The 24,153-nt window shown below is 39.4% G+C and overlaps 3 protein-coding genes across 5 annotated transcripts in view; 1 reads left to right on the top strand and 2 right to left on the bottom strand.

Annotated features, from left to right (window-relative positions):
* LOC135102313 (pro-resilin-like) overlaps positions 1–5,148 on the bottom strand; it is a 17,115-nt gene extending 11,967 nt beyond the window's left edge. The window contains exon 1 of one of the 3 annotated variants that reach the window (XM_064007342.1): positions 4,614–5,148. The gene's annotated coding sequence lies outside the window, so the exon portion shown is untranslated. The other 2 variants (XM_064007343.1, XM_064007341.1) reach the window with 2 other exon arrangements.
* Positions 5,149–6,824: 1,676 nt separating this feature from the next.
* On the top strand, positions 6,825–10,952 carry LOC135102312 (glutathione S-transferase 1-like). The gene is made up of 4 exons (XM_064007338.1): positions 6,825–6,983; positions 9,169–9,392; positions 9,853–9,994; positions 10,348–10,952. The coding sequence occupies exons 2-4, from the start codon at positions 9,193–9,195 to the stop codon at positions 10,654–10,656; spliced, it is 651 nt and encodes a 216-aa protein (XP_063863408.1). The 5' UTR covers positions 6,825–6,983; positions 9,169–9,192; the 3' UTR covers positions 10,657–10,952.
* Positions 10,953–13,860: 2,908 nt separating this feature from the next.
* LOC135102311 (PIN2/TERF1-interacting telomerase inhibitor 1-like) lies at positions 13,861–22,302 on the bottom strand. The gene is made up of 5 exons (XM_064007337.1): positions 22,026–22,302; positions 19,262–19,384; positions 17,426–17,630; positions 16,362–16,563; positions 13,861–15,958 (listed from the first exon to the last, which is right to left on the bottom strand). The coding sequence occupies exons 1-5, from the start codon at positions 22,093–22,095 to the stop codon at positions 15,326–15,328; spliced, it is 1,233 nt and encodes a 410-aa protein (XP_063863407.1). The 5' UTR covers positions 22,096–22,302; the 3' UTR covers positions 13,861–15,325.
* Positions 22,303–24,153: the final 1,851 nt, after the last annotated feature.

Here is a 24,153-nt window from a genome sequence, read left to right as displayed (position 1 = left end):
ACATCAATCATCCCAGGTGTTTTTGGGATGGGGTGGGAGAGGTCAAGTTCAGTTACCGCGTCTGGCTTGACCAAACAAACTAAACTACTATAATCTAACTTAATATTTTCCACGCCAAAATTAGCCAAGGTGGCTAATTTCAGTAAAAATTCTATAGAACACAAATTTACAAAGAATAGAGCATTACAAGTAGGAGGATGTGTTGTTTGTTTATTACATCAGTATCTTTCAAGAGACTACCAATGACACGGCCTGTTTGCCACCACGGAAACTGACAGACTGACTGATTGATCGTAAAGCGCCGCACGTGCACACACACGCACACACACACACACACGCACACACACACACACACACACACACACACACACACACACACACACACAGCGCCGTTACCATCAGGGAGAAAGTGGCAGAGAAAACAAAGTACCACTCATAACGAAGATATGACTCACTGACGGACTAACTGGACTCTTCACTTCGTCGCCGCACCATACTGCCGTGTCGATCAACAGGCGACTTAGGTCCATATTAAGTATTCCGGGCTCTCATTATAACTATTCTCAAAGGCCGCAGAGTAATTAGTTGAGCTTTCATGGGTATTTTTCCTTCTTGGTGATGCAGAATTCTTATAAAATTACAACTACAATAACAAATACTCTTGAAAATCCAAATATCTCCCATTACAGTTGCTGCGGCGCCTTGACACAAATCAACCAATCCATTAAAAACTTGCAAAAAGTATAATCGAGATAAGGCGCTGAAACGTTAACAATACTAGCCACACAGATAAGGTTTTTAGATGACGGAGTGTGACGCAGCTGTAGCTGTTAACAAAGCCACCACTGAGACAAGATAAAAACATAGTTTGCTTCAAGAAGACAATAGTTTCGGTGTTAATAGACACATATGCACCAGTCACATCTGTCCATTTGTTTGATATTCTCTTAAGTCAATATTGACTTTAACAATCTGATAGTTGAGTCTGTTCCAGTCATCTAACGCCCTATTAACTTTTTTTCTTTTTAATATTGCTATGAGTATGCTGACCGAACGTATTACTTCTTGTCCTGATTACTGAGCCTAAGGATCTTCTCTTGGATCTTAAGTTTAGATGTTAAAATAGCAAATTTATAAAAATACATTGTTAAAAAAATAAGCATAAAAACTAAGAATGATAGCGTAAAATAATCCTAAAATAATATGAAATTAAAAATGGATTGAGTTATGATGGAAACGGACTGGGTTAAGACGCCGCAACGTCATTATGGTACAAGTGAACGTTACCAGTTATCTTATCTCCAACTGCAGATCTTTTCACGTTATTATCATTTCTTTTAATCTCCTTTTTCACTGAACCTATTTATTTCTTGTAAAACTAAAGGCGCTACCTTTCCCGCCGAGAGACTAACGTTTATCGAACAAGCAACTTTCAGCCCGCGACCAGAGTACCGACACTACCACACAGCCACCCAAGCCCTTACTTTGAAACGCGATATAGGTCCTTTCATAATGACTATACAAATGATTAGTCGGGTTCTCATAAATGTTTTCATCACTGTTGTATGTGTTTGTATACTTTAACACAACAACACTGTTGTTGTGTTAAACAGTATACAGTATTAGAACACCACAACCATACACACACGATGCATAAATCTAAATTTGTAATTACCTCAAACCTAACCACGCATGGGCTGAGGTATGATAAGGCAGGGTCGAAAAGTCCCGGACCGAAACAGTAAGATTCAAAGCCTGGGTGGTGAGTCGCTGGAAGGGCGGTGAGTCGTCAGGGTTTGAGCAGCGACTTAATACTTCACAGTCTTGGTATTCATGCCCGTGTTCTTAAGCTCCTTGCTTTCTCACTGTGACTACTTCCAAAGGTCACAAAGCTGAGTTGTCGAGTTCTCATGTTATTTTTTTTCCCTACTGATGATGCCGAATCCATCAAATTATCACTAGAATTATGCAAACACCCTTAAAACTCTCAATACCTTCCACTAAATAAAGTTAAAAGTAGTGTAAACAAAGCGCTGAAGCATGTTAAATAAAAATACATATAATATTTTTGCTAGCTATTTCCTCTTATACTCGTTATTGTCCTTCCTAATTAATCCCTAATGGGGGTCGGTCCTCTTAGACATGTTATGGCCGTAACTATCTTCTTCATGCTTTTGTTATTCTGTTCAGAAAGTATGCAGCCCTCGGCATCAACAACATGCAATAGATAACTTTCATTAACAGTAAAACCTGGCTTAGCCATAATTATCATCAGCAAAATCTACGAGTATGATTCCGACTGCAGGACAACTATCTTCCTCGCAACGCTTCCCTCTCATAACCGGGTTGTTATGAAGCCAGCAATTTAGTTACCACAGGTGACCTACATTTTAATATTCTCATTGCCAAGATTGACACTTTGCTGATAATGGAACGTGATCTCCGGGTTTGTGAGTAGGAACAGTGATGGGTAACACACACACACACACACACACACACACACACACACACACACACACACACGTAAAAAAAATGACCGAACACAAGTTTTGTGTGTGTGTGTGTGTGTGTGTGCGTGTGTGCGTGTGATGGAAAACCTTCATACTCAGTCACCAGTGTCTTTTTTTTTCTCAGATTTTTTTTTTTCCACCTTTCTTGTTTGTGGTTTGGTGTGTTTCGTTTTGCAAAGCGCCGTCATAACACACGTCCTTGAGGCTTATAGGCGGTAAAAACTCCACCACATGACATTTCCTCGCTTTTTACTTAGCTTCTTTTCTCTTTTTCTTCATCTATTAATTCTCTTTTTTCAAGCAAAGGGAAGGGAAGTGTGGAGAGTAAAGGAGTGCTCTAAATCACCTGCCGTTACTCGCCCGTGACAACCTACCCCAACTTGCTTTACCTGTTGCATTCCTGACTCTTGCCAACAGAGAGAGAGAGAGAGAGAGAGAGAGAGAGAGAGAGAGAGAGAGAGAGAGAGAGAGAGAGAGAGAGAAAGCTGCCGGAAAGAAGACATTGTGCAGTCACTCGGGGAGAATTTCTCTTTATTTACCCATGAGTTTATCTTTGAAAACTGTGAACATCAAGATCTCTCTCACCGCTACTCATGAGGACAAAAAATCTTGCTACGTTCACCATGCCACTAGTTGCAGGCCTCGTGGCGACAAGTACACTATACTTCAGTCTTCTTAATCCGCCACTGAAATACTATATAGTTTCCTCCCCACAAGGATTTCTCCGCCAAATATGTACTGAAGGAAAGCACAACGAAAGGACGGCAGTTTTACCAAAGACACGCGCCTCTGTGTAATGTTGGTATTGGCTGCCTTCGTCGGGGGATGGAGCCCGCCATGGGACACTCAAGGCAGGTAAAGTTTTCCGAAGAGGTATCCTCATTTGTCTACATATTTGCGGAACCTTTACATGAAGCACTTAAATAATCTTCGTCAGCTTATTATCCTGTCCTTGTACGTTAAACACTTAAATAATGTATATATAAATTTCAATTCGACTTATGGACAATGAATTCATGGGACCTTGACATGACATATTGAGGCGACTGTACCCCCCCCACCACACATAAACACACACACACACACACACACACACACACACACACACACACACACACGAAGATAGTACCAAGTGTCAGGGACTTGTCATATGAAGAGAGACTGGCAAGGATACATCTACCAACGTTGGAAAAGAGGAGAGAAAGGGGAGACCTGATTGCGATATATAAAGCATATGAGGGAGTAGAGGAGGTGGACCGGAGCGACTTAATGGTCTGGGATACACGGGACACTAGAGAACATGGGAATAGGCTGAAGAGACGTCAAAAAGTATAGTTTCCCATATAGAAGTATTGATGTATGGAACAATCTGGATGAGGAGATAGTAAATGCAGAAAATATACATGGATTCAAGGCTTAGTTGGATATTAAAAGATATGGAGATGGGACAGCGCGAGCATAATTCTTTTCCCATAAAGCACAACTAGGTAAATACACACACACACACACACACACACACACACACACACACGGTCGCCCTTGAATGTCATCTCCCCACACATTCCGGGACTGCATGGATTCACGAACACGGCATCTTACCTTCACTTATCATAGCAGGCTCTAGAGGAAGCTTGGTGGGTTTTATTAAATATGTTTTCGTGATTCTAGAGATTATTTAACCTTTTCACCTCTATGGTCATCCTTTATCAACATTCACAGCACCGTAAAAATATAGTTTGCATGGATACAGAGAGAGAGAGAGAGAGAGAGAGAGAGAGAGAGAGAGAGAGAGAGAGAGAGAGAGAGAGAGAGAGAGAGAGAGAGAGAATGGGAAGTGAATTCTATATTTTCTAGGCTACGCAACTATTTAAAAGACCATTATAAAATATGTGCCTAAAAAGTTGCAGGTGATACAAAAAAAAAAAAGTTTAGCAATGAATGAGTTACGAAGGATTCTGCACCATCAGTACAGAAAAGATTCCTGAAAACCCAGCCAGTCACTGTGGTCTTGGAAGCTATGCAGTTATGATGAGACCCTAAAGTGTTCCAGAATGCGGGTCACTGTCTCTTCTTGTCAATATCGAGCCTTGGCTGATATCACACCTCTTATCAGTCCCTGCACTCCATCCGGCAGCGTCGCGAAGGGCGTCGCTGCGGTATCACCAGGAAACACTGGCTCATCACGGGCGCGGCGTGCACAGACACTCACGGCTCGGATCACAGAAGTGGTACTGGCACTGCGAGGAACACTCTTAGCAGGGCATTAGGAGGAAGAGTCTTATTAGGAGGACCGGGCCGCGAGATGATATGCAAACCGGTCATTGCTGTTACGTAGTTTGTTCTTATTCTCACTCCAGCAGACGAAACTCCAATGGTTCGTATTTTTTTTCAACGCTTTTCTCTCACACATCGACAATTTTTTCAAGACCACATTGATGAATATTAATTTTTCAGGTTTTCCCCATGAAAACATCCTTGAACACTTCATTAATTTCTATGAAAAGTGTTTGAAATAAGACGTCAAAACGTTAAATACTACATATTTATTTTTTTAGCCGAGTAACACTGCATTCATTATTGGTATGCACGCCACTAACGTTACGCTTCTATCACCTTAAGGGATCATTTAGGAAGTTGTATGCAGCAGCAAATTATGTTTGATTGAGAAAAAAAAAAAAAAAAAAAAAAAAAAAAAAAAAAAAAAATATATATATATATATATATATATATATATATATATATATATATATATATATATATATATATATATATATATATATATATATATATATATATATATATATATATATATATATATATATATATATATATATATATATATATATATATATATATATATATATATATATATATATATATATATATATATATATATATATATATATATATATAGCGACTGCAGAATCACAATCAAGTATAACGTTTTACTTACCAGAAAAAATAAAAAAAAATAAATAAAATAAATAAAATTATAAATATGTACATGTTTCGTCTGCTAGGGAATTGTATTCTCAAAAGTTTCGGCGTCTAGACTACCTCAGCAAACTCCAGTGGACGTTACTGGGATTCAAAGAGTGTTTCCACGATTCTAATGATGGTTTAACAAGGATTTTGCATCATTAGTAGAGAAAACACTCGTGAGGACCTAATTACTTATCCATGCGGCTTTCCAAAATGGTCCTCATGAAAGCCGAAATCCTTTTAAATAACCGTTCAGTGAGACAAGTGCTCACTCTGTAAATCCACCCATTTATCTACCTACATATATGGCTAGACCAGGGATAATGAACAGAAAAGGATGGTCTAGATCTTCAGGTATTCGTAGTATCTCTCTCTCTCTCTCTCTCTCTCTCTCTCTCTCAGTAGCAAGGATGAAATCTGCCTGGAATCAGCATTCAACACGGGTGTGGGAATAACCTTGGAGCGTCCGTTGTGGTAGTGGCACGTAAGGATGAACGAGTGTTGGGTGCCCCTCCACTGCCAGCCCTCCTCCCTCGGGCACCTCACCTTCACACCTCAAGGTCATCGGAAGGACGTGGAGTAGGTGAGAGTACGGAAACTTCAGGTGTGTGTGTGTGTGTGTGTGTGTGTTACCGAGGAGCTACAGAGAGAGAGAGAGAGAGAGAGAGAGAGAGAGAGAGAGAGAGAGAGAGAGAGAGAGAGAGAGAGAGAGCACGATATATCCAAATATAGAAGAGTAGAATCGTAAGATAGGATAATACGGGAAAACTCCAGACCCACAGCGGTCAGAGCATTGGATGATCATGTAGCTGGTAAGGCAAAGACCGGTTCACGATGCGGGAAAGGTGTGGGAGGCTCAGCGGGTGAGGCTCCTGCATCTGAGAAAGGAAGGAAACAGTCCCAGTCAATTTTCCGGATGCACAGAGAGGTGAAAAGAGGAACAAAGAGAGGCGTGGAGTAAGAGGGGATTTGGTGGATAGTATGTTTAATGGTATAAAGGAATACAATAAGAGTGATGTAGAGAAAACCGTAAGCGTTAGTTTGGAATGAGATAGAAGTAATGGGTTTAAGCTTGACATGATTGAATTTTGAAGACAACAGAAGAAATTGCTTTACAAATAGAGTGGTAGATGACTGAATAGACTCATTATCCACGTTAATTGTTAGTGACGAGTAAACAAGGAACTTCACTCATAAGATCAAATAGATTAATGGATAGGGATGATAACAGAGTATGTATGCAGTAGGTTTCTCGCTCAGGGACTGATATAGGCTTCTTGCATGCAGCTTCCCTTGCGTTCTTACGGAAGCATTGTTCGGGTATCCATGGCTTGTGGGCGGAGTTACAGCCTACTCCGAATAATGGTGACTTGCTTTTTATACTTAACCCTAACTGGCACCTTCCTCGGATCCTTTATAAACGGGCGGTGAGGGAAGCAGACGCCTGTCCAGTCACGACGAAGCAAGCAAGATCATCACATTGTATCCGAGGTAAGATGTGAATAACTATTTATTTCCTTGACGTCAATTTCACTGGTAGAAATTGATCGATACCGCGGTGGCCACACAGTTTTTCCCTTTACTTTATCACAAACGGACTGACAGTGTGTACAAAAACCAGAACACGAGCCGGTTTTTTTTTTTTTTTCATGGCCGGTAAAAATGTACGGAGAAAAACTTCAGCGAGTTATTACTTTTACGCTAACGTGTTAAAGAGAGGGAACGATGAAGGTCACGTAAGTCCTGTGTAGGTTTAGTTCACTGCTTCCTGACGTGTGGTAGATGTATGTGGCTATTTAAAGACGTTAGGAGGTGACGTTTGGCAGCAGCGGCAGGATGTTAGACGTGTGGTTCAGATGATTGTGTGCTTCGACGCAGCGGGTTCATTGACACACACACACACACACACATCGGAACCAGGAATCTTGTCAGGGATGATGGAAGAACGAGGAAGTATAAAGGAAAATGGATAGTAGCAAAATACAGTATGCTTAAAAATACGTTCTGAAGTTCAGTTTATCAATTGGTTACAACAGTTAAAAGTTGGACCAAGTAGTAACGGTTTGAGACACGCATGTAAACTGCATTCTGGCAAATATTGTGGTGCCAGAATGTTATCAGTGTATCTAATTTTCTTGCTAGTTGGACCAAGTAGTAACGGTTTGAGACACGCATGAGGAACATAATTCCGGAAGTAAACTGCACTCTGGCAAATATTGTGGTGCCAGAATATTATCAGCGTATCTCATTTTCTTGCTATTTGACACACACGCACACACACGCACACACTGGTAACCAGCAAGTGACCATCTTGCCTGTTACTTCGACACACGCACACACAACCTCAATGGTAACCAGCAGATGACCTCCTTGCCTGTTACTAACACACACACACACACACACACCTCAATGGTAACCAACATGGTTACCTCAATGGTAACCTCCTTGCCTGTTATTTCGCAGTCTTCACGAGGAGGCACCATACGGTTGTTGAGTGGTGCATGTTTTCCTTGGTCTGTGCTGTTTTTGATCGGTAAACTGAGTTTACATAACTAATGTATATAATTTATAAAGAAACGGATGAATATAAAATGGGGATGGGGGAGCGAGATCATCCATGGAGAAATGCTAACCCACGTGTCCCTACTAGAAAGTACGTGTGTAGGAGAAAGGTTGATAGGGGGGTAGGTGAAAAGAGAACGGCAACAAACAAGGAAGGCAATGTAACTTATCAATTTGGTTTGTAGAGAGAGAGAGAGAGAGAGAGAGAGAGAGAGAGAGAGAGAGAGAGAGAGAGAGAGAGAGAGAGAGAGAGAGAGAGACTCCTTTTTAGCTTCCGTCCGACATGTTACGTGGATGGGGAAGCACAGTCTTTCCTCACTGGTCCAGCCCAATCCTTGCCTCACGCGTGCCTTGAAGTCCACATTCACCACGCACTCGTTTCGACAGTTCAGACAGCAATGACGATAGTAACTATTAGGTACTGCTACTACAAATATAATAATAATAGTAATAATAATAGACTGGTAATAATGGTAATGGTGTTCATTTGTTTTCACTAGTAATAATGATAGACCTTAAATAATGATAGGTCTTGTTCTGTATATCAGTAAACTAAACGGTGTCCTATACGTAGTACCTTCATGAACCATCCATTTTCTTGACGTATCACCACCTTTCAATCCATTGTAAGTGTGATTATAGGGATAGTGATGTTCTGTGACGAGGTAATACAGGGTGGCCAGTGGTTATTGAGTATTGATGAGTGATGGGTGGTGATGAGTAATGCTGACAAGTTGAGATGTATTGGGGAGTGATAGATCGTGATGGTGTGGGGGTAATAGGTGATGCTGGCAAGCTGAGTGCATGGTGATGAGAGTGGGAGGTGATGAGTGGATGACAATGATGGAATTGAGAGGTGGTGGTAAGTATTCATGGAGATGGATGACACTAACGGAGATATGGTTAATTTTATGATAATGTATTCTATTAAAACTATTACAAATATAATTTTTACTATTAGTAATTGTTACATAAAAGCAGAATAAACCCATCACAAAAAAAAAAAACGTAAAACCATCTTAATAAAGAAAATAGTAGTAATTAAAAAGAACAAATACAGAAATACCAATAATAACCAAAGCAAACTCACTTCTCTGCTGTGCCCCTCCCTCAGGTTGGATCACTAGTCAACTCCATCATGCCCATCGACCTGTACTACCTGCTCATCTCCCCGCCCTGTCGCGCTGTGATGCTGACAGCTGAAGCAGTGGGTGTCAAGCTCAACCTGAAGGAGCTGGACATCTTCAAGGGGGAGCAGATGAAGCCGGAGTTTGTGGCTCTCAATCCTCAGCATTGCATCCCCACATTGGTGGACGGCGACTTTGTCATTTGGGAGAGGTGAGCTGGGAGTATGGTTGTGGTGAGGGAGGTGGGATTACTAGTGTGTGCTTATAATTTATAATGGCAGGGCAATGAAGGGTGATGATGTATTTCTTGGCATTGATGAGGGATAGACAGTGATGTATTTCTTGGCATTGATGAGGGATAGACAGTGATGATGTATTTCTTGGCATTGATGAGGGATAGACAGGGCTGGAGATGCAAGGATGCAGTGTATGAACAGAAGGAAGTGGAGATTCTTCCTCCTTGAGTTCTGAGAAACAAGTACTGGCAGTTATATGTTTTGTATTTTAATTCGTAAAGAACTAGGCACTATTAGTTTTCATCTCAATCCTGTGTACATTAGAATTAACACTTTCTAATACTGATTAAAATATCAGTAGGAATGAGTACATATTACCAGCAATGCATTGAGTGTTTTCCTACAACAAAGTACATGCCTCATTCTTCCCGGCAGCCGACCCATGTGTTCCTATCTGGCATCAAAGTATGGCAAGGATGACTCCCTCTTCCCTAACGATCCCCGTGCCAGAGCCGAAGTGGAGCGACTCAACTACTTTGACATGGGCACACTCTTCCACCGCTTTGGGGAGTATGTGGTAAGTAGAGATGGAGACTGACCTGACTTTATCAAAATCATACCAGTAGGCAGATGTGAGCATTAAATGGTACTTTGTATTTATAAATGTTCATATCCATCAAATCCATTATATTTTGAATTCTACAAACATTGGAATTCACCTTTACCATCCATGAAATTACACATCACTTGCCTTCCCTCTAACTGTCTGTTTTCATACATGTTTCCTCCCTCGCTAATTAATCACACTTTAATGCCTCGTTTTCATACACGTTTCCTCCCTCACTAATTAATCACACTTTAATGCCTCGTCACCTTTACTACAAATACTACTGACAATAACCGCCACCACTTACCCTTCCTTCCTTGCAGTTCCCAGTAATGTTCCAAGGTGAGAAGGAACTTAACCCAGACAAGCTGGCACGTCTACAGGAAGCTCTTGGTTGGCTGAATGGCTTCCTCTCTGGCCACAAATTTGCTGCTGGTGATAATATTACCATTGCTGACCACACTCTCTTGGCCACTGTCTCCACCATAAAAGAGGCCGATGTGGACTTGAGCAAGCATGCCAACATCCTTGCCTGGCTGGAGAAGTGCAAGGCTGAAGTGCCAGGCTATGAGACCAATCAGAAGGGTGCTGAGGATTGGGGAAAGTTCTTCAAATCTCGCTGCAACCTGTAAGCATAAGGGTCATCTGTAGCAGTTGGCTTAGTCCCAGCTGATTGCAGGTTGTGATGTCAACAGCAGCATGTGCAAAAGGTTGTTAAATATTTAATGGTTCATGTTACCAGTGTCCTTCATTAAGTGTTGTCTTTAATGTTACCAATGTTTGATGTTAAAATTGCAGACTGGTGTTTGATTTGTGTTGTATAAGTGATATTAGTGAGTACTTTGTAAAACATGAAATGTATAAATAAAAATACTTAACCTCAAAAATATAAATAAAAACCTCAAATAAATAAAAACCTCAAAAATAATTAACTTCAGTTTGGACTTTTAGGACTTTCTTTGATGCACTGACTTGCTGGTGTGTGCCACTGGATGTTCTGACTGTGGTATCGTGAAGACCTGGACCCCCTCTGAGCATGATGGGGCACAAGCCTTCATTGGTAATGCTAAAGAATTTGATGACCTTATGGCAGAAATCTGTCATTTCATCTTTGCATACTCTTTATCTTGGGTGTTCTAGATCTATTTTGTTTAAACTATGGTCTATGATGTATTATGTATTTAATCTTGGTTATTAATATCTGTAGCAACTTTTGGTTTTGAGAGTGTTACTTTTATGTATTTAATTTTGGTTATTAATATCTGTAGCAACTTTTGATTTTGAGAGTATTACTTTGTGTATTTAATCTTGGTTATTAATATCTGTAGCAACTTTTGATTTTGAGAGTATTACTTTTGTGTATTTAATCTTGGTTATTAATATCTGTAGCAACTTTTGATTTTGAGACAAACTGATTCATGTGGTGGGCACTAGAGGTTGAAGCTGGAAATCAAACCCCTGACAACCATGAAAATGAAACTAACTACACCATGAAAGATCAGGACTCCAGTGCACATATCCTTGCACACTCCAGAACTAGTTACACATAACCTTGCACACTCCAGAACTCTCTCCCTGACACCCCATCATTATATCATCTCATTCCTAAATTTGTACAGAAGCTTTAGTCATACAAAGCTTCAAACTTAAGATATGAATGTGACCAATTTTCTTTCACTGTCTTAGCAGCACATCTTTTAATCCTATTTGAAATACATGACTTCTGAATTTCCTTTTAATCCTATTTAAAATGCATGACTTCTGCATTTCATTATCTTTTGCTCTATCTCCATTTTTCTTGCCTGCATCTGTAAAAATATCACTACACTTAGTAGATAACATTACTCCACTCCTGCAGGGATGTGATAGACCAATCATTCTTCCCAAAGCAGATCAGTGTTGCGCAATACATAAAAAAATTAATGCAACCAAGCAAAGAAGGTTTACTTAAAAAAAATGAATAAATACATGCATAAATAAATGTAAATACTACACACAAATAAATAAATAAACAAAATAATAAACCTACCTGCAACTATACTGTACATTATGTTAAACAATATTAAACCAATAAGGCCACAACCTGGATGTGCTTCAGTGCCTTAAGACATTACATAACTCTGACATCTCATGAACACTTGTTAAGCACCAGTATCACTAATGCAATAGTCGCCCTACTGTCTTCAAGCAGATTCCCTCAACATTAGACATGTGAAGAAGCTGCCACACTCGTATTTTCTCCCATCACAGGCCCTGGCCTCCCTGTGATGTGCTGCCCAGAAGTTATTATCTTTTGCTCTATCTCCATTTTTCTTGCCTGCATCTGTAAAAATATCACTACACTTAGTAGATAACATTACTCCACTCCTGCAGGGATGTGATAGACCAATCATTCTTCCCAAAGCAGATCAGTGTTGCACAATACATAAAAAAATTAATGCAACCAAGCAAAGAAGGTTTACTTAAAAAAAATGAATAAATACATGCATAAATAAATGTAAATACTACACACAAATAAATAAATAAACAAAATAATAAACCTACCTGCAACTATACTGTACATTATGTTAAACAATATTAAACCAATAAGGCCACAACCTGGATGTGCTTCAGTGCCTTAAGACATTACATAACTCTGACATCTCATGAACACTTGTTAAGCACCAGTATCACTAATGCAATAGTCGCCCTACTGTCTTCAAGCAGATTCCCTCAACATTAGACATGTGAAGAAGCTGCCACACTCGTATTTTCTCCCATCACAGGCCCTGGCCTCCCTGTGATGTGCTGCCCAGAAGTAATGGTCTTTTCACCTCGGCAAAATACTTTTTCTCCACTCTCCACTCTTCCTGTCACTGTTAAGATGCCTGAAGACTTATATGATATGATAATGTCAAAATGTCTGATGGGAATATTGTTCAAGACACCACTAAGCTACTGAATTATTTCTCCATCCAAATAGTCCACTCCCACTAATTTGAATATCCTGTCTTGTCTTTCATACATAGAATAATTCTTGTTTTATTGCCTTTCTATCATTTATATTACTGTCTGTCAGCCAATCTCTCTCTGGTCAAAATTGGGCAAAAATCAGTATCACTCAACATGGAATATACAAGGACCCATACTGAACACAACAAAATTGCAATCATGTCAAAAGTTATAGACAAAATATTACAGAAGTAACTCTGACCATACTGCCAGTACAAAGACCCAATGCTAAAGTGTAGCCCTCACACTGACTCAGCTGAATGTGACTCCTTAAGCATATATGGCACAACACTTACACTCTGCTGAATATGAAAAAATAAAAATTAGGTCTGCACTCACTACCACCTGTCACAAATACCATTACTGCTACTGCTACTACTACTACCATTACTAGTGCTACTGATGTTATCACCACTGCCACCTACTGACACTGCAATTTAAGCAGCAATCTAACATATGGATGTCTTGTTTCTAAACACTACAATTTACAGGTAATTTTATCAATACCACTTTTCTATTGTTTCTGCTATATCTTGTTAATTATATAGCTCATAATATCATGGGCTTGTGTGCATCATCACTTTCTACCTGTCCTCTCATTCACCGCCATGCTCCACCAAAGCTTACAACAGGCAGCTTCATGAGAGAATGTGGGATCATGGACACCCCTGCAAAATTTGGTTTCATTCAAATCACTCAGTAGAGCCAAACAGGATCATGTGACCTCATGTGTGCTGATCCAGTGCATGAGGCAGCCAGTTAACCACCAAGCTTTATGACTGCCTGAGGAAGACATCTTATCCTAAAAGGATATCCAACAGGTTTCAGTAATCATTATTATCCTGAGTCGTTCAAAGATTTATTGACAGGAATAACTGTTACATGAGCAGTGCATCCCAACACAGTTCACAAAGGTATTAATCAAGGTCAACCCGAAGTTCTGCCTCCCATATACTGATGTTACTTCTAGTAATTAATTGATCATAATTCCAACAAAGAGCCTCTCCTTGTTTCAAGGCCTCTTACATTTACACATTTCTGATTCTTATGGCTCCTTGTGCCTATATAAACTCTAGCTGTATCTACATACCAGGCCAGTAATCCCACACAGGATGGCCCAGAGGGATTGCCAGACTGGTATATATATATATATATATATATATATATATATATATATATATATATATATATATATATATATATATATATATATATATATATATATATATATATATATATATATATATATGTAGATCGATAGATAGGCTGCCATAAATAACTCTGAGGAGATTGGACAGGTGAAGTCACTCCAGTCAGAGATGATCTTAAGAATGACTGAAGATGTAAGAAGAGATGGGCACAGTAACAATTATGTGTGTGTGTGATAGAAAGGGAACTTTAGAAGTTGTGTGGCCTGTAGAATAGGTTTAGAGAAATATCTTTAAATATTGGCCATACTGAATGAAAGGATAAAAGATAAAATGATACTCTGTGTGTGTGTGTGTGTGTGTGTGTGTGTGTGTGTGTGTGTGTGTGTGTGTGTGTGTGTGTGTTTTGTCCTCAAATCTGGTGGTGTGGTGGTGCAGTACCATCACATCTAAAACTGAGAGTTTTGCCTTTACATCTGGAGTGATTCAGTGGTGTAGCACCATCACGTCTGCCAGTCATAAGACACCTCTCATTTGTTTGTGTTTTTTTGCAATGCAGCAGCACTGTCGCCAGACTTCATTACCCTTCTCTGTCATGAAAGCTGGCATGACTAGTGTTGTGGTTAACAAGTGGTTTATCCAAATAAAGAATATGTATGTTCAGGTATGTGAACTGTACACGGAAGTGCGTATACAATACAAAGCATGTATGTATTTATTTTTGCTGTTTGTAACACCAATGGTAGGAACATGTGACCTCCACATGCAGTGAAAGCAAAAAAAAAACTTGAAGAAATAATGTGGAAAAGTTGGGATGACAAGAATTTAAACTTTGTCCAAGTCGAGGATCATGAAACTTGGGAGGTACAGTAGATAACTTGTCTTGGAAATGCCATCTATAAGGTTCAGCATGGAATAAAGAGGTAATGAACACAAGTAATGGAGGTAGGTTTTCATGTGTTTTGGTCTGAAACAAGAAAGAGTGGATGGAGAGGATATGTGGTGTGGCATGAATGATGGAATGAAGCCCTGGGGGATTTCTCTGTCATCCCTTGTGGAGGGCTGTCCAGGAAGGAACATGGACAAGTGGTGGTGGTTTCCTCACCTTCTGAGAACTCTATCATTTCTGCTCACTTGTCATATATTAACACAGAAGTCACTGCTATTCCTTAGCCTTCAATTTCTTCTTCTTCTTTTTCTTGGTATTTTCCTCAACTACTAAGCACTGGGAGGGATTGTTTTCATCTGTGACTTCTGTATGTTTCCTTTTTTTCTTTTTCTTTACCCTAAACTGCTCCTCTGTTTCAGCATTTAAGGCTTGTTCTTCAACAGGACCAGAATGTCTTTTCTTCTTTTTTCTTTGTGTCTCTTCATTAACTACTGACTTAATCTGAGCAGTGTTTTCAGTACTGGCCTCCACACCACTGGTTTCACATGCAATCTCATTAGTGCCATTAAAATCACTACTTTCCTGCTTTTTTTTCTTCTTTTTCTTCTTTGGCATATTATTTTCTTCTACTTCAACACAACACTTTTCAGATTTGGTTTCAACAGAATTAATTTCCTCTGTCTCTACCTGATGCTTCTTCCTTTTCTTCTTCTTCCTCCTTTCTTCTCTGTTCTCTTCTTCACCATCAGGGGAGTCAGGGGTGAGTTCACTACCACCAGTGCTCATCCCCAACCCAGACCTCCCCATATCCTCTTCCTCACCACCACACTGGTTCTCCTCAGCTTCGATCTCGGGTTGACTTTTAGCACGGTTTCTTAATGCTTCCATTTTCTGGGCGAAGTAGTCCTGAAGATGTTACTGGCATTAATTCCTTGCACTAACAATGCTTTGACTAGCCTGTTTCAAGTCTTCATCACATCTGTTCCTCTACTTCCATATATGGATACTTCAGATGTTGAGAATCTTTTTTAAACATTTTAACTACTGCAAATTATGTAAGATAGTATTCAATAAATAGAAAAATACAATACAGAAGTACATCCATTTCTGGATGCTATCCCATTTCTTGCATAAATAATCTATTAAGAATAAGTATCTACATTATCACCAGTACTATGAAGAGCCTCACAGCTATAAGTGGGAGAACGAGCTTAGGATAGCAAAACTGTAATACATTCTAACAGAGGCCTCACTTCAGTCCACTCTTGCAAGCCATCTGTTTACATCAGTCACCTATGAGCCACCTCACCTGCATGGAGCAGCCTTTGATGGTGGTCACCCCCATGGAGTGGTCCACATGGCCCACCTCATCCACATCATCATTCACTTCCTTGGTCTCAGCAAGCTTCTTTTCCCTGGCCAGCTGCTTGGCTCGCTTGGACCCCAGAATACAGCCCAGATCGTCCTTGGTGCAGCGGCTCAAGTCTTTACCCCTTGTGAACTTGTGGTAACTGGAACAATATTATCATGGAGCATGTATCAAACATAACTACATATGTCAAATGACTAAGAAAGACTACTCATCTATCTGGCTGAGATTCCCCTTGAAGATGGATGGGTATGACAAGCCTTGTTCCATTGTAAGAATAAAAAAAAGAAAGGAGGGACTCTGAAGTTCTTTCACAGAAAGTAAAAAAAATTTTATCCATTACAAGATTTGAATAAAATTTCTAAATCTAGCCTCATTGCAAAAATAATTCACCACACAATAGTGAGGTTTCACCATATAGAATGAAAAATTTAATATGTGCATCAAAAATTTTATGATGATTATCTAGAACAGCTTGGACAGTAAAATGAGGGGGAATGTATCTTCCATTCTCAGTCAGGAGAAAGTGAATGTGAATGTGAAAGTGTTTTCCTTGTCTTGGTTATTCCTCTTTTTTTTGGGGAGAGAGCCTTAGCATATGTAGGTATGTATGCATCTAAAACATGTACAATCTAACTGATTTATCTTCTTTTTTTTGAACTTCTAAATTCCTATTGCAATTACACCTAGACCAGGATAATTTCAATGTGCACCACATGCAATGACTGAGTGGCAATGGTGCTAACTTCACCAACCACAAAGACTTGAGACAATTAAGTTGATGCTAAATTTGGTGAATGTATAAACCAGCAGTCCTTTAAACATATTATAAGGAATCAGTGTAATTCTCTTGATGCACAAGCCCACAGCATCATGAAGTGTGGGATTTTTGTCAGATACTCTCTTGATCCTGATTTTTTATTTTTCCCTGTCAGGGCATGGATTATGGGACAAAATCAGAATCAAGGAATTACAGGGAAGACACTGCTATATACAGCACTCACTGAACTCTAGAGCGGGAAGCTTTTGATGAACTTTCAAGTGATGTCTTGCCGACGTTGTTGTGGTCTGGTGCCTCAGTGCTGTCGTTGCTGGAGTCACCTGTGCCGTTCGTGGGGGTGTTGTCCTGCTTGTTCAAGTTGGCAAGCACATTCTCAAAGTCTTCATAATGCTTGATCCATTCATCATCACTGCCCTTATAGCCAATGCCTGGAAGGGAGGTAGCAAATTATTTTATTAAGTCTACCAAAAAGATCTCAATACAGATGAATCAACAATTTTATTCACTGCAAACACTGAAAAGAATCATGAGTAGTAAATTAAAATCAACTGTAGATTTTTACTTTTTATTTCACTGAATAGTTTGAAGTATATTTGAGACCTATTAGGTAATCAATGAAAATTCTGCATTTATATATCAGATACAAGGAAAAAAATAATTCAATTCCTATTTTATAAAATTGCAAATCATGATTCATTATATATCAATTAGAAATTGTTAATACCAAAGATTCATCACACTGTTGTAACTGCAACTTAAATAAAGTATAAGTTGTGCACTCAAATATTTTGTAACACTTTTTGTCTCTGTACATGTACAATTAAATAAAGAAATTAGATTTATAATTAAAATAAAGAATATAAATGACAACACTTACAGATACAATTCAAAGTGATCTAGGTACTGTACCAGGAAAGGGGAAAAAAATTAAATGTTAATATTAAAAGTGCAGTGAGTCACCACATGACCTGCAACACCTTAATCCCTATATTAGTGACTCAGGCACAGATTAAAGCTGCCATGACTGGCAAGATTCAGCGCTGGATACCATACTCTGAGAGAGAGAGAGAGAGAGAGAGAGAGAGAGAGAGAGAGAGAGAGAGAGAGAGAGAGAGAGAGAGAGAGAGAGAGAGAGAGAGAGAGAGAGAGAGAGAGAGAGAGAGAGAGAGAGAGAGAGAGAGAGAGAGAGAGAGAGAGAGAGAGAGAGAGAGAGAGAGAGAGAGAGAGAGAGAGAGAGAGAAAACAATGAAGGTGTCAGTCCACAAAAAGTGTAGTCAAGGTTATCCAAACTATGAGGTGTCTTTAAACCTCCCTCTTGTAACAATTCAAGTAATAGGCAGGAGGAAATACAGACTAGGCAGAGAGTTCCCAAGATTATCAGTAAAAGAGATGAAAGATTGAGAATACTGGTGAACTCTTGGATTAGGGATGTGAAGATACTAGGGATGAAAGTAGGAAGCCTTGTGATGTGATATCACAAGAGGAGGTAAGGCATGCAGTTAGCAAAAGCAGAGGAACAGTTAGCATGAGAATATCAATAACAGACTCTATCAAATACTTTTGATATGTCTAAGGCAACAGCAAAAGTTTCACCAAAGTCCCAAAAAAAAGTATGACCAAGACTCAGTGTGGATGGCCAGAAGATCACAAGTAAAGCAGCCACAACAGAACTCACAAAGCAATCAGATATAATGTAATGTTGTAAAGTGATAGATATTTAAGAATCTTCTTGTTGAGGGTATACTATAAAAAAAAAAAAAAAAGGAAATTAAAGCAATAGATCAGTAATTTGAAAGGTTAGAGCCATCACCTTTTTTTAGGAACAAGCTGAATGTAGGCAAACTTCCAGCAGGAAGGAAAGATGGATGTTGACAAAGTTGGAAGCAAGGTGCAAGCAAGGAGGCATAGTTATGGAGAACAATAAGAGGGATCCCATCAGGTTCATAAGCTTTTCAAGGGTTAAGGCCAGTGAGGGCATGGAAAGCATCATTATGAAGAATGGTAATGGATTTCCTTGGAGAAGGTGTCACTGCAGACTACCAGACACATTCATTGTTACCTTTGTTGTCATCCTTGAACTTAACAGACAGGTGCTCCTTCATGCCTTGCCCCTCCCGACCCAAGCCACGGCCCTTTGACCAGCCCATCTTCTCCATCAATTTCTGTCCAAACTTTGAATCATCTGAAAATGGGTGCAGAATACATATATAACATCTAGTCTGTGGAATATCACCTCACTTCCTTGACATCTCACCTACTCCTTAATGAAACACAAATGTTTAAGGCTACTAACAACAGACCCTTCTCTGTTCCCTCCTAATCTTGTTCAGAATCTGCTGGACTGTAACTAAAAGCATGGAAACAAAGGAGGCTGCATGTCACACTGGTAGATGCTAGCTGATGAACAAACATACAGCACTCCAGACTCTTTTCTCCAACATTGCACCACTAGCGGCAGTGTGGCAATGGCAGCTGTTCTAGACATCTTGCAGGAAATGCATGAAACGGAAAAGAAGAAGCAAGTGTTGATGAATCCATGGTATGGAGATGAAAAAGGTGTGTATGAAAACTCCATGATAAAACCGAATCTGGAAGATGAACCTTCTGCTTTTATCACTGCATGAAAAAGATGACACAACTACATATTCTATAATATCTTCAAGTTCTGTATTCTTCAAGCTCTATCATCTTAGGAAACTGCATTTGTTTAGTTAGATTTGTTGGTTAGATCCTATGTCACTCACAATTTTAGTGGATGCCAGTAAGTATACATACTGTAAAGTAAGCTTAGGTTATAATATAGGCAGATTTTGTCATGAAGGCTTTTTGAAGCTTTTTTAAACTTTTTAAACTTTAAAGCTTTTTTAAAACTATGTTCACATTAATTATAAAATGACATGTCATCCTATCTAATCATTTACCAAAGGGATCCTAGAATATTTCAGGGGATGGAAGGAGCCCACATAGCTTAAAAGGTTGACAAATGTTGAAGACCAATGTCCACATAGATTACCAATAATCACAGATTCACATCATTAACTACTGTAAATGATTTCATTTAGACTTAGATATATTATTCAGTTGATGAAGCAAATAATTGTACATAATCCAAGACATGGTTCAGTCTTCAGTTTTACCTTCCTCCCTCTAGAGCAGGTTCTCAAACTTTATTGTTTAGTGGTGCAGTAATGATACATCTTGGACTTTGATGGTGCACCAATTTAACAGTCACGTGTAGTGTATACCTATCCATGAAAATTATGTGGCGCCCTTGGAGGGGATAGTCAAGGCGCACTTCTGTGCTGCAGTGCAAAATTTGAGAATCACTGCTCTAGATCCTCCTTCTGCACCTTATTCTGAGGACATGACACTACAATGGGCTGCTGGTTCTGGTTGAAACTTGGGAGCTTTATCCTTTGCTACACCATCTCCTTAAAGCAGTCTTGTCTTGTTACTTTTTGCAGTTTGATTTGCTCTCTTTTTTCTCTCAAACATGCTTAATTTCTCTTGTATGTTTTCTTTTTCTTCCAAAAACTGTACTATAGAATTTCTTTGGTTCTTTCAAAAATACTGTTGTCAAAAAAGCACACAAATAATAAAATTCTAATTTTCTATCATGCAGCACCCATACACAAGCTTTGTTTACCTGCAGCAGCTTGGTTCAAGAGATAGGAAATGGACTGATAACATGGATAAAGGAAGAGCTGAAGACCAGAGGAGACAAGAGGATAAATTACAATGACCATGTATGGAAACTGGACATTGGACTATTTGTGAGCTCCTTCTTGACAACAGTAACATTGAAACAAAGAATGAAATACCATACAGGAAAAAAGTACATGGCAAATAAAGTGATATTTAAGAGAAACAAAAGAACAGATCAAACTGCAAAAAGAGGCTATAAAAAGATCACATAAAGGAGATGCCATTGCAAAGGCTAAATCTCCCAACTTTCAACCAGAACCAGGACCAGCAGCCTTTCTTAGTGCTGTGTCATAACCTATGCTGTAATTATCATTGAATAGGTTATGCTGAATCTGGTCTAACTTGACTCAGCTTGGTTAGTGTGGTGCCGACTTGGGATAGAGGAATAAAAGACGAAAAAAGAAGGACCCTAATGGCTGAGATGACTCAGTTTACAGGCACCTTAGAGTGACTCTTAACACATATAATGCTATAAAAATGTAAAAAGAAAATGCCTGTTTGATCATTTGTTTTCCTCTTATTCTGAGACAAATATTTTCTTCTGACAGACTTGACAATTATTTTGTGGCATCTCACTTTGAACCGTACTACCTGTATACAAGATCTTGCAACTGTCACACAAAACCCACTAAGTCCCACCTAATCTAAACATGACAAATGTGATCTTACGTGAACAAAATGCCTCCACTACGAGTGAACTGAGCTGACCGGACACCATACAAATAATGCCTGATCCTTGTTGGATAATCTGTTCAACATTCCATATGCATTCTTAATATATATATATATATATATATATATATATATATATATATATATATATATATATATATATATATATACTGCTGAGATCTCTGAGGGATTAAACTTTATGTAACAGGGCTGGCCCTGTGTGGTGCCAGCCTGATTGATATCTGTTGCCTCGCCCCATCACTGCATCCCGCTGCCATATGAAGGCACCAATCACATGTAAAATAAAGTTACAACTAAATAAATAAATGGTAAAGGGCTGGACTGGCGAGTGCCACCGAAAAGAACGTGTGTTCGATTAATGTAAACACAGCAAATGGAATCCCAGCCAACTGGCGCCGGGGGCCTGGCACCTGGTATTCACTCACCGTTTGCCCAAAGGGTTCCTCGGGGGTTAAGTGTCCATTTCTTTCTCCTTCTCGGCTCAGCCATAGACATTGTGGTGGTGGTGGTGGTGGCAGTGGTGTCTTGTGGTGGTGGTGGTGATGATAGTCACCGCGAGGCACGTGGTTGATAGCGGTATGACGGCCTCAGCTGTTTATCCCTGCTGCTGCCACTGATGATGATCCTTAGGTAGGAAATGCTGCTTTCCGAACAGCACATCTCTGATAACTTTCTTGATTTATTTTTTCTTCAGGTCTTCAGTTTGCAATATTATTCTCTGAACGATCTTCCTCGATAACTTTTCCTGTGATTTTTAGTCTTTTTATCTTATGATTTCCACAATGTACTACAAACACAAAGTTTACTTATGTTTTCCCTTCTACATTGACAAATAAAAAAATCCCTAGTTGTTTCTTCTCTGTTATATAATGCCTTCGTCAACTTTCTCAGTACCTCGTTTCATTACATTCTAGACTCTAAAAAAAAAAAAAGTTCTTTCTGTGTATTCTTTACGAATATCAAATTTTGTTTCCTTCTTTTGAAACTGCCCTAACCTCGAATTCCAAACAATTAGATTTATACTTGAGTATCATTACTGAAACTGGTTTATTCTTTCCGGTCCCCATTATCCGGAGGATCTGACTGAAAGTGGCAGTGAATTGGAGGCAAGTTGGGAGTTCGCCAAGCAATCAAATGCATCAAGATTTACGTGATTATAGGAAGAGTGACTTCACGAATTTACGTAGAAGAGGGAGGAAAGTGAGACGAGTGGACTGGGACTTTAATCAAAATTAAAGGAGAAGGGAGGGGAGTGGGTAGCATGACATGGATACTGAGGATGTGGGAAAACTGAAATGGTGTAGAAAATGCTTTGCTCTCTCACCCCGATTGTTTTCAAGGACTACAATTATGATGAGCCGGGTTTTCAAGAGTGTTTTTTTTTCGATTAATTTTGTGGAAATCTTGTTAATCTGTCACTACGACCATAAAAATACCCTTAAGATCCGTGTAACTTTAACTTGAGCCTTATGAAAGTAGTAGAGGTGCGGTGCATAAGTGTTTCAGAATATGGTTCTTGAGATCAACGCTGAGAAAAGAACAAGGAACATACAAAGGTCCTGTTTCATCCCCGGAGGATAGCAAGGTCTGTGGAGATGCCAGTGAGGGTCTTTGGGTCTTGCGAACGGATGTTTTCTTTTAAATTCCATCACAATCAAGGGACTGAATAAAGTACGAGTAGCCTACTGTACTTCACTCGGCGCTGTAGTGATGTTTGCGTTATCAGAGCTTGAATACACAGTGCTTCAAAATACTGGAAAGGAAGCGATGGCCAGAACTTGTAAGACCCTTCTGAAGGGACTGATAACACCTCCTCGATGTGACTCAGCAACTCTGCGGCTAGACTCGTGCTGACAGACTGGCCTAGTTTCTTAGCTGATTTTTTTTTTTTTTTTTTTTTAAGAAAGTGACGCTAGTACGTACCAAAATTATTCAGGTTACGAAGTTGTGTAGGCCTAAGGGGACAGTCTTCCTGAGAGAGAGAGAGAGAGAGAGAGAGAGAGAGAGAGAGAGAGAGAGAGAGAGAGAGAGAGAGAGAGAGAGAGAGAGAGAGAGAGAGAGAGAGAGAGACGAGCATTTATTTACTTATTCATGGTATTTATTTATATAATCTATACACGTCTGGCTATTCAAAGCAGTGGTTCTCAAAGACAGTTAAGGCCTTTCCTATTCAGTGACCTCCATCCACGGCACGCCTTCACCCACAAACTCAGCCTCAAAAATACGAATTTCTGCTGAACTGTTTGGAGTTTCCATTTCATTTAATATTTCACGATTTTTTTTTCCTACGCCATTGCCATCTGACGTGGATGATTATTAAAATGAATACTACAGTCAACGCTTCAATTTCATAATCTTCGAAGTTTCTCTTGAGATTACTGGGAAAATCTCTCCATTCCGCTGTGTCATGGTGGCGCATTATTGAAACGGCTCGTGTGTAATACTGGCAGTCCTTGTGACGCCCAGCTCACCCGCGTGACGTAAAGACTAAAAAAACAGAGAGAGAGAGAGAGAGAGAGAGAGAGAGAGAGAGAGAGAGAGAGAGAGAGAGAG

The sequence above is a fragment of the Scylla paramamosain genome, chromosome 7 (assembly GCF_035594125.1).
Source record: "Scylla paramamosain isolate STU-SP2022 chromosome 7, ASM3559412v1, whole genome shotgun sequence".
Taxonomy (NCBI): domain Eukaryota; kingdom Metazoa; phylum Arthropoda; class Malacostraca; order Decapoda; family Portunidae; genus Scylla; species Scylla paramamosain.
The sequence above is the reverse complement of the archived record's forward strand: the minus strand, read 5'-3'. Positions and strand labels throughout refer to the sequence as shown.

Excerpts from the sequence above, each read along its gene's own strand:
- LOC135102312 (XM_064007338.1), top strand. The coding sequence starts at position 9,193 with ATGCCCATCGACCTGTACTACCTGCTCATCTCCCCGCCCTGTCGCGCT. Across the intron at positions 9,393-9,852 it reads GACTTTGTCATTTGGGAGAG|CCGACCCATGTGTTCCTATC; the intron begins GTGAGCTGGGAG and ends TCTTCCCGGCAG. Across the intron at positions 9,995-10,347 it reads ACCGCTTTGGGGAGTATGTG|TTCCCAGTAATGTTCCAAGG; the intron begins GTAAGTAGAGAT and ends CCTTCCTTGCAG.
- LOC135102311 (XM_064007337.1), bottom strand. The coding sequence starts at position 22,095 with ATGTCTATGGCTGAGCCGAGAAGGAGAAAGAAATGGACACTTAACCCC. Across the intron at positions 19,385-22,025 it reads AGGAACCCTTTGGGCAAACG|ATGATTCAAAGTTTGGACAG; the intron begins GTGAGTGAATAC and ends ACCCATTTTCAG. Across the intron at positions 17,631-19,261 it reads GTTCAAGGATGACAACAAAG|GCATTGGCTATAAGGGCAGT; the intron begins GTAACAATGAAT and ends CCTCCCTTCCAG.